This window comes from Adiantum capillus-veneris, chromosome 14 (genome assembly GCF_014529385.1).
Source record: "Adiantum capillus-veneris isolate H3 chromosome 14, ASM1452938v2, whole genome shotgun sequence".
Lineage (NCBI taxonomy): Eukaryota > Viridiplantae > Streptophyta > Polypodiopsida > Polypodiales > Pteridaceae > Adiantum > Adiantum capillus-veneris.
In genome coordinates this window covers 17,303,677-17,319,685 of record NC_140944.1, presented here as the reverse complement: position 1 = coordinate 17,319,685, position 16,009 = coordinate 17,303,677, and the positions used below count along the sequence as shown (strand labels likewise).

At 41.4% G+C, this 16,009-nt stretch overlaps 1 protein-coding gene and 1 pseudogene across 1 annotated transcript; one reads left to right on the top strand and one right to left on the bottom strand.

Annotated features, from left to right (window-relative positions):
• LOC147441979 (uncharacterized) overlaps positions 1-16,009 on the top strand; it is a 73,479-nt pseudogene that overhangs the window by 33,164 nt on the left and 24,306 nt on the right.
• LOC147441980 (uncharacterized) lies at positions 3,630-4,011 on the bottom strand. The gene has a single exon (XM_086529556.1). It carries the CDS (start codon positions 3,960-3,962, stop codon positions 3,630-3,632), a length of 333 nt encoding a protein of 110 aa, XP_086385682.1. The 5' UTR covers positions 3,963-4,011.

Genomic DNA, 16,009 nt, shown 5'->3' with positions numbered 1-16,009 from the left:
ACGCTGTTTGCCGCCAATATTTCTCCATACGATCCACATTTCTAAGGTCAACTCTGGCTCCCAAAGTATCTTTCTTCCCGGTCAGATGGTCCCATAGTAGATTACCCACATTCTTGAATATGTGCATTGGATCGAGCAAGTGATTGATCATGAGTCGGGGCCAGTATGGTAACTCGTACCATAGAGATAGTCTCTTCATCCCTGGAGGCAATCCGTCATCGCACATCTCCTTCTGCTCTAACCATGCTTGTGCAGACATCCTTGGTGGCTCTCTTCCCAAAAAGTCGTTGCGTAACACATGATTCTCTGGAAGATACGCTTGATGACCTTCATAGATTTGCTTCTTCAGTGAGGGCGCCCTACGTGCATTCTATTGGCATTCTTCGTCTTATCTCTCTCTCTCTCTCTCTCTCTCTCTCTCTCTCTCTCTCTCTCTCTCTCTCTCTCTCTCTCTACCTCACATTCTCTAGTCATGTCCAATCCCCGCACACCTCGGTCTAGAGGTGCACGGAGATCAGAACCACCGGGTTATAATCTCGTCTTTATTGGTCAATATCTATATTTGTGGGTACAAGAAATCTACAGACCCACTTCTACATGATACTGCATGTAGTGGACAAAACCCCTTTTCACAGTAGATCTTTTCACTGTTCGTCTAACTCTAAACCCTAAACCGTAAGTAATTCTTGCGTGGACTCAATCTAACGTAAATAAGCGTAAATCTAACTAAAAATAAACCTAAATCTAATTTAACGTAAGTCTACATCTAACCTAATCTTTAACGTCTTTTGGGATAGTTTCCTACGACGTTAAAACTCTCTTCTTCTTGTGTGTGTGTGTGGGTAAACCTAAATAAACCTAAGTTTAATCTAATATAACATAAATCTAAATCTAACGTAAATTATGTTATATTAAAAACAAAGAACTAAACTAACAGGGATTATAAGAACCTTAAAACTGATTTAACACATAATTTTTCACATAACTCAGCAAGAGTTGGCATTCTCATCACTAAAGATGTGAGAGTTAACTTCCGGCGGTGACGCTGCCTCATCTCCATCCACATCTGACGACAGCAATTGGCCCTTTGGACCGTTCTTGCTCTTGTTACTAACTTTGAAGTTGTTGTTGAATGACTAGAGGTTGTCTAGATGGTCATTGTTGGGGATGTAGTGACTCTTGCCGCCCTGAAGATCCACCTTCTTCCCTATCTTCTGAAGACATTTCACCAGTACTTTTGGATCGACGGAGCCCACCATGAGTGAAGGCAGCAATACCCTATATTCCATTGAGGGCTTTCTTCACCCGCTTCATGCAGGTATCGCAGTCTATGGAGACCTAAATCTAATCTAATATAACGTAAATCTAAATCTAGCGTAAATAAACGTAAATCTAACTAAAAATAAACCTAAATCTAATCTAATTTAACTTAAATAAACCTAAATCTAATTTAACGTAAGTCTACATCTAACCTAATCTTTAACGTCTTTTAAGATAGTTTCCTACGACGTTATAACTCTCTTCTTCTTGTGTGTGTGCGCGTGTGTGGATGTGTGTGCCAACAAAAAGAGATAAATGGTATAACCTTTCTATCACCCATGCCAAGTATGATAGATTGGTTATGCCATTTCCCTCTTGAATAATAGGTCTTGAGTTCAACTCCTCGTCGGCTAGATCTTTAGGTCTTTTAATTTTAATTAGTTTCCTACAACGTTAAATTAGTTTCTCTCTCTTTCTCTCTCAATGTGTGTGCGTTTTTTGTTTATGCATGTTTTCTCTCTCTTTTCCTCTCTCAATGTGTGCGTTTTTTGTTTATGCATGTTCTCTCTCTCTTTTCCTCTCTCAATGTGTGCGTTTTTTGTTTATGCATGCTCTCTCTCTCTTTTCCTCTCTCAATGTGTGTGTGCATTCTTTGTTTATGTATGTGTGTGTGCGTTTTTGTTTATGTTTGTACTCTTTCTCTCTCTCTCTCACTCTCTCAAAAACACTATGTGTGTGTGTATGTGTGTGTGTGTGTGTGTGAGAGAGAGAGAGAGAGAGAGAGAGAGAGAGAGAGAGAGAGAAAGAGGGAAAGGGAACATGAGAGTGAGGAGAGGGAAGGAGCATACCTGGCTCTCCTTCCTCTCCTCGTGTGTGTGTGTGGAGAAGAAAGAGAGAGAGAGAGAGAGAGAGAGAGGGAGAGCGTTACCTGCTCCTTGCTTGAGGACGCCGAAAAACTCAGATCTGAGATCTGAGTTTTTGGGCGCTCTCTGTTATTTTTTTTAGCTTAGCCGGCGTCGCTATGAGCGTCGCAAATTTACTTGTAAATTTGCCACGCTCATAGCGACGCCAGGAAAAAAAAATTTGAGCGTCGCTGTGTGAGCGTCGCTAATATGAATAGCCTCTTGTAGTGTTATGCTTGATAAATTTTAAGAAAATGAAAAACAAACACTCAAATTTGTAGATCTTGTCTCTAAATCATTGCCTGATAATGCTAGAGGTGATAACGGAGATTATAATTTCTCTCCCTCTTTCAATTGCGTATCATGTCAGTCTTGAAAGTGTCCAAAGGCAAAGTAAGAGAGCTTGTAAAGATAATTCGTCCCAAGGTGGTCAATGTTGAGCCCAACTCGCAAAGGCTTGCAACTCCATTGACACAAATACGGAGCTCCTACCTGATAGCTTGAAGAAACTAACATACATGCTACCATCTTGTAAAATGTGGACACACTTGACTCTATCATGATGAAAGTTGAAAAATGTGAGCTCTGGCCAAAGGGGTACCTGAGCAAATAGCACCAGGAATACATTCAAGGTGAGGACGCCTTGTTGAAGGATGGGCTATCTGGTCTAGCACAAAAGTAATCCATTTCCCCGCTTGGATGGCGTTGGTAGAAGACGAGGGGGGTTCACTTGTAAATCAATCTTGTTTATGTTTTGCTTTAACGAGATGAAGCAGCTGCCTCAATTTGTGAGGTCAAATCGAGAACATGATGGATGTCATGGGGGTAGTACCCATGATGGATCATATGGAAGTAGTACCCATGCCGCGACAGAAGATGTCGGCCATATTTGTCATTATTTTTTTATTTTTTTTGAAATTTTCAATCGTGTTCTTTACTTTTTGCCACAGGAAAATCAGAGAGAAATAGCCAGGAAATATATGCAGTACTAGCGTCTACAAATGTTACTGCCAACTAATGGAGATTTGCTCAGTTCTAGTTAAAATAATCCCTTTGGGTTTTAACATAACCGAACCTCTGTTTAATTCGCCAAGGCAGAGATGCAAATTAAAGAATACTCAATAATTAAAACTTCACTTGGAAACGGCCGCATGCAGGCATAGAAAATACATTAAAAATCCAAAACAGCAGGCAAAAGCACAGGCACAAGCACAGGATTCACATCATTATTAATTGATTACAATTACAATATCATAATCATGGGGACATTAAAGCATGAATCTTCTACAAAATTTTAGGGTTTTTGAAAATTACCATCCTTTAGGGTGATTCAAACCAGTCAAGGTTGATCACAACTTTAGGTCCTTCAGCATCCTGACGCTTGGAGAAGGGACGTGCATGATACCCAATTCAGAGATGGCCTTGCGTGGGGTATATTGTAAGGGTTTTTCAAGAAGAAGCGCCTTCTCATGCTGGCCTGTAATTGAAAGCCAAGTTTCTTTGTAAGCAGCGGCCGACGACGTGTTGCTGGGGGCCTTGCATGTCAACAAGCTGCATCTGCGTGGAACAAGCAGCACTTGGTACCTGAAAACAAGCAGCGTTGGCAGACAGGTAGTACTGCTCATTGCCGCCATTAAAGGGTGGGTTTTCAGCAAAGAGAGCGCAGCTGATCATGGGGAAAGCAGGCGCTAGAGGAGGAGCAGTGTAGGAGCTACATTCGGCATGCTTCTGTTGCCGCGCCACCTTGCAGCTTCTGTGGTCCACTTGCTCTTTTTCTTCTGCTGCATAGAATCGCTTCATCTTGTCGAGTTACGAGGCTCTTGATGTCGATGATGCAGAGCAGGTCCTCTTTGTCCTTGTAATTAGCCCTTGAAAGTGTGTGAGTTTGCGTTCAGCGCACGTTTCTTTTGTAGGCTAGTTATAAAGAGCTGGGTACTTTCCGTGTGAAAATGAAACAACGACTACCTTATTTTTACTCGTAATTATCGACTACTAGTATTCCCATCATCTCAGCCATACACACAAATGATGGTTTCGGATTAGCGCATGCTTGCTTGCTTGCTCGTCTATAAATGACACATGTCTCAAGAAGGGGGGGAAGGGGGGGCGGGGGGGGGGGGGGGGGGGGGAGGGAGAGAGAGAGAGAGAGAGAGAGAGAGAGTGAGTGAGTTTGTGATAGTGGCTTTAGTATGATGTTGATGTAGTCCATTTCTAGCATGAGCTAATGAGCTATTGGGATGCAAGACAAGTGACACTAAAGCGGCACAAATGATGGCATTGTAGATCTTGCAACATCCTTTAATTAGAGCCGACCCTACCTTAAACCTAACTTACATTCAAGTATTTATTAGGATCACAAAGTTGTGATGAAGGTGATAAGTCAAATAAGAAGTTGTTACACGCAAAAGCTATCCTTTTTGTGAGATCAACGGACACTACGTAAAATCGTCTCCATGTATGTGCTTGTTTTAGGCAATACATCCCAAAGTGCTAAAATTGTGTACACATGATCTTGCACATGCGTGCTTAACTAATGATAACTATTGTGCGGCTTGATCCTCCTTGAGATCCATCAACTAGTATCAGTGCTAGGACTTAAGAGGCTTAATTAGACATTATACTATTTTAACTTCGTGCTCGATAGATAGAGACGAGTACTTGTATTGATCCATGAATTGACTTCGAATTTCTCATTGTATGCATCATTAGGCTTTTATCTCTTTTCCTTATTATTTTTCCTTAAAAAATAACCTTCCAAAATTGCAATCGCCAAAGAGTAGGGTCATGTCTTTCCAAACTTGGCCTTCTTTGATTGCAAAACTTACAGTGCCTTCATAGAATTTCATGCACCATTATGTGAGGGGGTGCACCCCCAAGATCGAAGGCCACCAACCTTGTTAATCTTCTCTTACTGGAAAACATCTCCTATCAATTTTTTAATGAGTGCTACATATGCAACCTTTCAATAAATTACCAAGGGAAGCCCTCATGACTCAAAGGCCAAACCTTGCAATCTAAAAAGCTATCAACTCAGGTAGGGTAGGGTTTGGGAAAAAAGGTAAAAATCATAAGCAATCAAAATGTTTGTCACACCCCAAATTAAGCTCTTAACCAATGCTTACGTCCTCCTTTGGTATTGTGCAATTTACTATTGTAACTTAGAGCACTTTCTCATAGCTTCACATTGCTACCTATGTTAAAACTCAAGACAACTTTGTGCTCTTTTTGTAACATTTAATGGTCTAGTAATTTGTGTTTAGCGGAAAATAGCATAGACATAGTGAGCATTTCATTATAATAAATTTCTAATGAGCATAGCAAGAGTGTTTGGATGGAGAGAGCAACAAAAAGCATAACACCTAGTTAGATAGGCATGAACAATACTTCAAAAAGAGAGAGAAATAAAGCTAGTGACAACAATTGAGGACCAGATTTACATGGAGCCGATTCCCCCTCCAAAAGGCTTTGTATTATAGGTTTCCCCCATCAAGGTAGACATTTTACCATAGAATACTTTATGTTCCTTCAATAGCTTACTGGTGCAATGAATATGGAAGCTTCAAACACCATGCTCACACTTATAAAACACAACATCAATTCCCTCATGGTCTCAGACCCAAGACCTCTCACACACCTTTGAAGATGGTGAGAGCTAGCGGGGTGTGAGAGTAGACTGAGAGGAAGAAGGAGTGTTCTTACAAGAAAGAAGATATCTCCTCACATAATCACTCATAAAAACATAGCATAGTTTAGTCTTTCGAATGGTAGAGGCAATGACCATGCATTGGAGCTTGGCTCTTGGTTGGATTTGCATCACAAAGCCAAGAGTTGTTGTTGTTGAAGAGATGTAAGGTGATGAAGCCAAGACATTCACAAATGAGAATTCGATTTCATTCTTATTGATTTGGGAGCCATGGGTTTAGATCTAGATCAATCTACTTGGATAGATCTTTTGGATGATGATTTATAAATATTTTGTATAATTTACTCTATGAAAACGTTTTGTCCTGTCTCCCGCTCATCTCTCTCATCTCTCTCTCTCTCTCTCTCTCTCTCTCTCTTTATTTTGGTGGGGGAAATTGATTTATCTCACATATTTACAATCATCTTGAAGGTGCTAGGCCTTCAGCTTCCCAATGATCAGAAGTACTCTTTCTCTTAGTCTTTTGTCATGTAATACTAATGCATCTTCTGTCATCCTGTCCCTAACGAGAGACAGAGGGTCTATATGATTAAACTTAGAAGCATCCTCAAATACACGTGCATTTTGCATGGACCAGATGAACCACAAAAATCAAACTCGTATGAGTGGATTGAAAAATCCAAGGCATCCGCACAATCTTGATGAGTATAAACTTTGCAGAATGTCAACTAAATTTTTGTGAGCTGTAACCCCCATGCATCTGATCACATACTAATTGACCTTTTCCACCATTCAGCTACAAGTTTACAATGCCAAAAAACATGTCTGACCAACTCATCCTTCTTGCATACATTGCATTTCCCATTAGTGAACCCCTTCTTAGACAAGTTAAGAGCAATAGGGAGCACTCCAGTATAGACTCTCCACAAAAAGAACTTGAATTTAAATTGTTTGGGAATAGACCAAACGTCAGATAGCACTTTGTCCCAGCATTTGACTTCCATGTGCAGACACCAATGTTTATTGCATCGTTCAAAAATACATGAGTTTGGTAGAGCTGCTACATAAAAGACCAAAGATGGGGAGTTTCACCTATTGGCTGCATATCGACGCAGTAGCGAGTCCCTGTGTCTGTCTTGTACATTTGGCTGGCCTAGCACTTACAAGTTGTATACATGTGATCCAGGTTGATGTCATAATCCTCTCTGATGATTTCCAAGCTCGAATTGTCTCCTAGTAGTAGAAAAAAGTTTCATCTGGAGGTTAGATCGATTCCATCATTTGATTGATTTCCACTATCCCTTTTTTGAAAAGGGATAGGGCCAACGTCCCCATCAGTTGTGCAGTGGAATTTCAAAGACAAATCTCCCAAAAAAACTTTCAGTGCCTAGTGAATTATCGGTGTATCTAATCCTACCTTTCCACAACAAATTAGAGCAGGTCTTTTTCCAAGATCTCACAAGCATATTTTTTGAAACACCAAAACCTGTTTTTATTGAAACAGCAGTAAACAGTTTGTCCCAGCTAGACATATGCCAAATTCCATGAAAGTAAACCACTATAGAGTCAATCAAATTCCACAAACAGAGAGACCAATCAGTATCATTATGTAGCACATGTTTTATCAAGCTACCCTTCTAGCCTAGGCATAAAAAGCAACCTCACAAATTTTATTTTTCTTATATGTGCATGTGAAAAAGAAAAATATCCATGAGAAAATTCAACCAAAAGATGAAAGTTGTGAGAGTCTAACAGTCACAACCAAGCAACAACGAGCATCATAATTAGCACCTAGACAATATTATTTGTTTTATATACTCATGTAAATATCCATATTTATAATCATCTTGAAGGTGCTAGGCCTTTAGCTTCCCAATGATCAAAAGTACTCTTTTTCTTAGTCTTTTGTCATGTAATACTAATGCATCTTCTGTCATACTGCCCCTAATGAGAGACAGAGGGTCTGTATGATTAAACTTAGAAGCATCCTCCAATACACGTGCATTTTGCATGGACCAGATGAACCACAAAAACCAAACTCTTATGACTGGATTGAAAATTCCAAGGCATGCGCAGGATCTTGATGAGTATAAAAATTGCAGAATGTCAACTAAAATTTTGTGAGTTGTAACCCCCATGCATTTGACCACATACTGATTGACTTTTTCCACCATTCAGCTACAATTTTACAATGCCAAAAACATGTCTGACTGACTCATCCTTCTTGCATACATTGCATTTCCCATTAGTGAACCCCTTGTTAGACTCTCCACAAAAAAAACTTGAATTTAAATTGTTTGGGAATAGACCAAACGTCAGATAGCACTTTGTCCCACCATTTGACTTCCAACACTTTGTCCCACCATTTGACTTCCATGTGCAGAGACCATTGTTTATTACATCGTTCAAAAATACATGAGTTTGGTAGAGATGCTACATAAAAGACCAAAGATGGGGAGTTCCACCTATTGGCTGCATATCCAGGCAGTAGTCAGTCCCTGCGTTTGTCTTGTACATTTTGCTGGCCTAGCACTAGCAAGTTGTATACATGTGCTCCAGGTTGATGTTTTAATCCTCTCTGATGATTGCCAAGCTCGAATTGTCTCCTGGTAGCAGAAAAAAGTTTGAACTGGAGTTTAGATTCCATCATTTGATTGATTTGCACTATCTTTTTTTTGAAAAGGGATAGGGCCAACGTCCCCATTAGTTGTGCAGGTAGAATTTCAAAGACAAAGCTCCAAAACTAACTTTCAGTGCCTAGTGAATTATCGGTGTATCTAATCCTACCTTTCCACAACAAATTAGAGCAGGTCTTTTTCCAAGATCTCACAAGCATATTTTTGAAACACCAAAACCTGTTTTTCTTGAAACAACAGTAAACATTTTGTCCCAGCTAGACATATGCCAAATTCCGATCCATGAAAGTAAACCACTATAGAGTCAATCAATTTCCACAAACAGAGAGACTAATCAGTATCATTATGTAGCATATGTTTTATGAAGCATGCCCTTCTAGCCTAGGCATAAAAAACAACCTCACAATTTTTGTTTTTCTTATATGTGCATGTGAAAAAGAAAAATATCCATGAGAAAATTCAACCAAAAGATGAAAGTTGTGAGAGTCTAACAGTCACAACCAAGCAACAACGGGCATCATAATTAGCACCTAGAGAGTATTATTGTTTTATATACTCATGAAAATATCCATGAGAATTCATCATGAAAACCATTACAAGAAATTTAAACATTCCAAAAAATCAATCTTGTTTTACGAAAATGATCTCTCGGGGTAATATTCACAAATGATGCTAATAGTAGGACCTACCCATAAGAATGGTGAATGAGTTACCATATGTAGATCTATTATTGAATCTAGATTGATGTGTCCTTGTGAACCATGGTGATGAAACCAATTGAGAGCCACCACAATGAGGCATGTGAGCTACTACTATAGATTCATAGGAGCAACCTTATATGAATTCAAGGAAAGTTGTTTCTTTTACACTACAACAAAAAAGGGGACCTTCCACGCAGGTTTCGACGCATCCCGGCCAAGTTATGTGAAAAATTATGTGTTAAATCAGTTTTAAGGTTCTTATAATCCCTGTTAGTTTAGTTCTTTGTTTTTAATATAACATAATTTACGTTAGATTTAGATTTATGTTATATTAGATTAGACTTAGGTTTATTTAGGTTTACCCACACACACACACACACACACACACACACACACACACACCAGAAGAAGAGAGTTTTAACGTCGTAGGAAACTATCCCAAAAGACGTTAAAGATTAGGTTAGATGTAGACTTACGTTAAATTAGATTTAGGTTTATTTTTAGTTAGATTTACGTTTATTTAGATTTACGCTTCTTTACGTTAGATCGAGTCCACGCAAGAATTACTTACGGTTTAGGGTTTAGAGTTAGACGAACAGTGAAAAGATCTACTGTGAAAAGATGTTAAAATGCTGTGAAGTGCTACAGCTAGAGAAGAGGCAAAGGGGTTTTGTCCACTACATGCAGTATCATGTAGACGTGGGTCTGTAGATTTCTTGTACCCACAAATATAGGTATTGACCAATAAAGACGAGATTATAACCCGGTGGTTCTGATCTCCGTGCACCTCTAGACCGAGGTGTGTGGGGATTGGACATGACTAGAGAATGTGAGGTAGAGAGAGAGAGAGAGAGAGAGAGAGAGAGAGAGAGAGATAAGACGAAGAATTACAATAGAATATTAAATTTGTTGTCCAGGTTATAAGATTTTTATCCTCATTATGAGTAGTGACGAGGATGTGGGACCGTCCAACCGAAACACCTATCTCTCAACGAGGGTCTTATGTCCTTGTAATCAATGCAAGCATGCTGTGCGACGGACAAGACGTGTTTCTTTGCAGCACGTTCGCGAATTTGGCGAGTTCGATCCATCTATTATAGATCGAGTTGTTGCCAATTATAACTCGTCGGACTCTGAAGCTGGCCAACAAGCAGCAATCTTGCAACCCAATAGACGTGTTCGCAGGCGCTTTGATCAAGCAGCATATGTGAGGCCACAAGATGTAGCCTCTGACAGCTCGGGGGATGATCATGCAGAGCACATTCCCAACGAGGCAATGTTTGAGCCCGAGATTGATGAAATGATCGAGACGATCATGGATTCAGAAAGGCTTATCTATGATGATATGAAAAGTGAAGCCGATACGCCATTGTATAATGGAGCACGTATGTCTAGATTGAAAGCTCTCCTGGTTCTTCTCAACATGCAGGCAAAGTTTGGATGGAGTGACACTAGCATCACAACGCTTTTGAGGTGATCTATTACAATTAGTTTACTTTAATAAAACTCTAAATGTATAATGATCTGATAGATTTTTACACGACTGTATCGTATTTTTATGTTGTGTAGATTGCTTAAAGAGCACATACTACCAGCTGACAATGTGATGCCAGATTCCCGAGATGAAGCAAGAAAGATTTTGCGAAACTTGGGGATGGATTACAATTCTATCCACGCTTGTCCTAATGACTGCATTCTTTTCAGAGGGGAATACATAGACATGGAGAAGTGTCCGAAATGTGATTCCCAAAGATATCGAGTAGATCTCCACGGGACAAAAATTCCACAAAAGGTTTTGCGACATTTTCCTCTGCTTCCTCGCATCAAGCATTTCTTCGAATGTAATTCCATGGCCACCCTAGCATCATGGCATAAGGAGAATAAATCTACGGATGGTGTGCTACGAATTCCTGCAGATTGCGCAGCCTGGAAACATATAGATGGAACATGGTCGTATTTTGCCAGGGAAGCTCGAAATTTGCGCTTAGGCCTGGCTATGGATGGCGTAAATCCATTTGGTCAAAGATCAACATCTTACAGTGTATGGCCCGTTGTCATCGTCAACTACAACATTCCCCCGTGGTTGACTACGAAGAAGGGGCACCTATGGCTAAGCTTGATTGTGCCAGGGCGATATAAAGTGGAGAATATGGATGTGTATCTTTGTCCACTATTGGAAGAGCTACAACAATTGTGGATTGGCATAGAGGTGGTGGATATGAGCCGACACACAGGACGACGGAATGCTTTGATCAGAGGCATTCTAATGTGGACCATGCATGACTATCCCGGGCTAACAGAATGCTCAGGTGATCTATTGACACTCCTCACTCAGACACTGTAAATCTTGTTTTTTCCCATAGTTGATCTATTATCATGTGTATACATGTAGGGCTTCAAACAAGCGGATACAGAGCATGTGTCACATGTGGACCTAGACTGAATGCACGTAGGGCGCCCTCACTGAAGAAGCAAATCTACGAAGGTCATCAAGCGTATCTTCCAGAGAATCATGTGTTACACGATGGCTTTTTGGGAAGAGAGCCACCAAGGATGTCTGCACAAGCATGGTTAGAGCAGAAGGAGATGTGCGATGACGGATTGCCTCCAGGGATGAAGAGACTATCTCTATGGTACGAGTTACCATACTGGCCCCGACTCATGATCAATCACTTGCTCGATCCAATGCACATATTCAAGAATGTGGGTAATCTACTATGGGACCATCTGACCGGCAAGAAAGATACTTTGGGAGCCAAAGTCGACCTTAGAAATGTGGATCGTATGGAGCAATATTGGCCGCAAACAGCGTCTGATGGATCAATAAAACTCCCTAAGCACCATGGATTTTCACAGGAGCCCAAGAACGCAAAGTAAAAGAGACCATTCGATCTTTGCGGACCCCCACTGGCGTAATGCACTCGCTCCAAACGTGTTTTACTAAAGAAGGATAGCTTACCGGTTTGAAGTCACACGATTGGCATAAAATGTGTCAGGTACGTTCATAGTGGACTTTAATATCATTGCATAAAATGTGGTCTTTAATATCATTGCTGCACATACTTTATAGTTTATTTTACCGGTTTCCATTGAGGGATGTTTGTCTCTCGACATCCGTAACACAATCTACAAACTTGCAAAGCTGGTGCAATGGATCTCACAAAAGGAGATCAACGTAGACTCCATACCATTCGCCAAACTAAATGCTGCGGAGCTTGTGTGCATGTTTGAGAAACATTTTCCTACTACCATGCTAACCATTCAAGTGCATCTTCTTGTTCACATAGTTGATGAGGTGGAAATAGCTGGCACAGTTCATTCCAGATGGATGTTCTTCTTAGAACGTTTCATGAAAACGCTTAAGGGATATGTGTGTCAAAAGGCACGTCCGGAGGGTAGCATGGCAGAAGGTTGGTTGGTATCAGAGTCCCTAGTGTACATTGGAGAGTGGCTAGACGGATTTGATAAAGCCCGGGACACGCTATGGCGAACCATAGATGATGAGCGCATATCTGGGATTGTCATGTGCAATCTCGGTGTTGAGAAGAAGATGACGGAAGATCTAGAGGCTAAAATCAACCGATTTTGCATGCTTCACAATCCAGTGATGCAAAAGTGGATTTCACAATATGAGGATGCAAAGCAAGAGCGACAAAGGGCACGAATCGAGTGGAGACGGGGAAGACGACCACTGATGCACTATCCGACGGGTCTGGAGAGCCTACCAACATTCATGAGCTTAAGATGGTTGCACAACCAATTGAAAAGCGCACAACAATGCGGTGATGAAGTGACTGAGGAAGAGTGGGAGTACTCTCGTGGTTGCGCGACCAAGGTAAGTTTGCAATGTACGACTAGCTAGTGACTTTATTTCTAAACGTTTGAACGGCCACTCATAATCTTTGTTCGTTGTAGTATAAGTCATACACAGCAGCATGGTGTAAAGGTCGACATTTTAGGGTGGAACGGATCGACAAAAAGCGTTTTACTCAAGATTGTGCAATCATGGAAAAATTTGAACAGTCTAGTCGACGACGTTCCTCTGATGCAGATCCTGTGGTGGGGGAACTCACTTACTTCGGCACGCTACAAGAGATTTTGAGGATCGATTATAGAGGATTTTTTGTCGACTTGTTCGACGTGCAATGGTTCAAGATAATCATGGAGGGTCGCAACGCTATTGTGCGTAGAGGAGAGTCTGGTTTTCTTGAGGTGGATTCTACTAAGAAATGGACTGACCTAAGAGACACTTTAGTACTACCCGAGCATTGTGAACAAGTAAGTATGTAAATAGTTAACATCCCCCTTTTACAAGTTATGTGCTTGAAAGCTCTCATGTAAGTTATGTGGCTCTGGCAGGTAATATTTCATCGTACAAAGTCTACATCAAACTGGTGGTACGTCATAGAGGTAGCCCCTCGTAGTGCAAGGACGTATGAAGGCTACCATGTGCCAATCACAATGGAATCAATGGAGGAGATTAGAGAAGATGCTCAATCAGAAGCCGCTGCAGTGGTGCCAGACGAGCATCAAGATGCTACTACTTTATATGGGGTGCATGCAGAGGAGCTACAAAATGAAACAAAGGATATGTGTTTAAACGGAGAGCTCTATATAAATATAGGAAGTTATGCTGAGTTATGCGAGGATGAGAGAGAGATCTCTTAAAGCCACAAATATTGTATTTGAACAATTTTGCTCCGTGTTGTAAAAGCTCTGGCTCTCTAAGTACCTTCCATGGTGTATAACGCTCTTTTCTACTCGCGCTCACATCTTTTGATTGAAAATTCTGAGTTTTTGACTTGCCTCTTCTATCACTCAATTCATTGCATCATTGTATTTATATGCGTCATTACGTCATTGTATTTAATGGTCTTTGCGTCATTGTCTACTCTATTCATTCAATATTAACTTTAAATATTCGTGTGTTTAATGCAGGTATGGATGATGAGGATTTTCTTTCTTCTTTGTCACTGCAGCAGAGACAGTGGTACGTCGAGCGTCATCGCTCTGGCGCGTCATCGCGCGTTCCTACTCCATCCGCATCTCCCTCTCTTTCGGAGCATTCGGCGCGCTCCGAAGCTTCGGTGTCGACGAGACGATCTTCACACTCGTCTAGACACCGGCGCTCTAGTGGTGGTGGTGGCGGTTGTTGTGGGGATTCTGCCGTCGATGCCTCCACACCGCCTCGTGTTCGACGAGGCTCTTTACCCTCCCCTTCTTTGCCCGCCCCCACACCAGCCACAACATCGCCATCTACGCCAGGTTTTGCGCGGCTGACTGTTCCTAGCAGCTACACACCTCTACCTACTCCGCCAGGAGCCACCCCACTCGACACTCCTCGCTTTGGGGCCGAGACGCCGATGGAGACACCTGACGTCCGTACCCCCATCGACACGCCGCTAGAGACCCCTGCCGGGACACCCAGGTTCACGCGTCACCGGCCAGAGGGCTTGCCTTACTCCGTCGACTTCAGCGGCGGCATCATCATGGATGATGACGGCAAGAAGGTGATCTCGCGCATGCGTGGTCTTTGCTCTCAGCTGTTTAGACACTACATACTAAACAAATGGAGTGAAGTACCAAGTGATTTAAAAGCCAGAGTCATCAACATACTTCATGATGAGTTTCCCGTTCCAACACGGGATCAACACTTCAATGAAGACCTGATGAAGATTCGAATGTGCGAATACTGCAAACACAAGCGTTCCGAAGTGCAAAAAGCAATCAAGCATGGGTGGAACAGGCCAGATTGGCTGGCCAAAGAAGATTGGAAGAATGCGAAGAAAGCAGCGCGCAAGAAGCCCGACAAGTGGAAGCAACAAAAGGATGCAGCCAGAGCGCGAGTAGATGCAGGGAGCTCGCACCACTTGGGGAGCGGTGGATGGGCATCATTTGAGGCCGATTTAAGTGTTTTCGCATTGCTCTTTATGTTCGATAGTTTAGGGTTTATGAGTTTGTTAATTCTAACATAATGAAATCTTTGTATGTTTTGACAGTGGTCGATGATAGGACGTGATCCCACACTGTACGAGCGCGAGTACGTAGGCAGGAAGGGCTTAAACGCCCTGATGGACATTCTCAGTTCTCGCGGTGGCATGGTTAGTATTAGGGTTTACTCTTTTCTATTTTTTGTATTGTTTTATAAATGTCGTTATATGTTTATACTTACTGAAAGCTGTCTTATTGTCTTTTTTTGCAGAATCCGACAGATACGCCGCTTGGACGCGATGAGACGTCTGACTAGACGACGTCAGTTTAGCCGTAGCTAGATAGCATTAGTTTAGGGTTTCTCATAGCTTATGTATCATGAGACGGATTTTATACGTCTTTTTGAACCATGTATATTATTACATTTGTCACCGCAGTTCATTTTGCCAATCAATTCTTTATGCCTATGATGTTGTACAATTGTCATTATTACATTTGCCAATCAATTCATTTTGCCTATGATGTGTACAATTGTCAATTTTACGCTTGTCAATTTTGCAAACAATGCGTCTTGTGGGTGACTATTTTGGGTCTATTATCTACCCTTGCACTTTTTTAAAAAAGTGAATCAAGTACAATATGGTTGATGGGTGGCAGGGCATTTAATGCCCTGTCACCAAAAAAAAATTCTCTCGGGCGTCGCTATAACCGTCGCTATTTATGGCTCTAGAGCGTCGCTATAAGCGTCGCTATAGACTTCTGTGTAAATGTCGCTATGAGCGTCTCTATATAGCGACGCTTATAGCGATGCATATAGCGATGCTATTAGCGACGCCGGGGGTTTTAAAAACCCAGTGTATTTCCGTTGCTAACAGCGTCACAAGAGCACACAACCTCTTGTAGTGCCCATAAGAATGGTGAATGAGTTACCATATG

Coding starts and splice junctions, on each gene's coding strand:
- LOC147441980 (XM_086529556.1), bottom strand. CDS start 3,962: ATGAAGCGATTCTATGCAGCAGAAGAAAAAGAGCAAGTGGACCACAGA.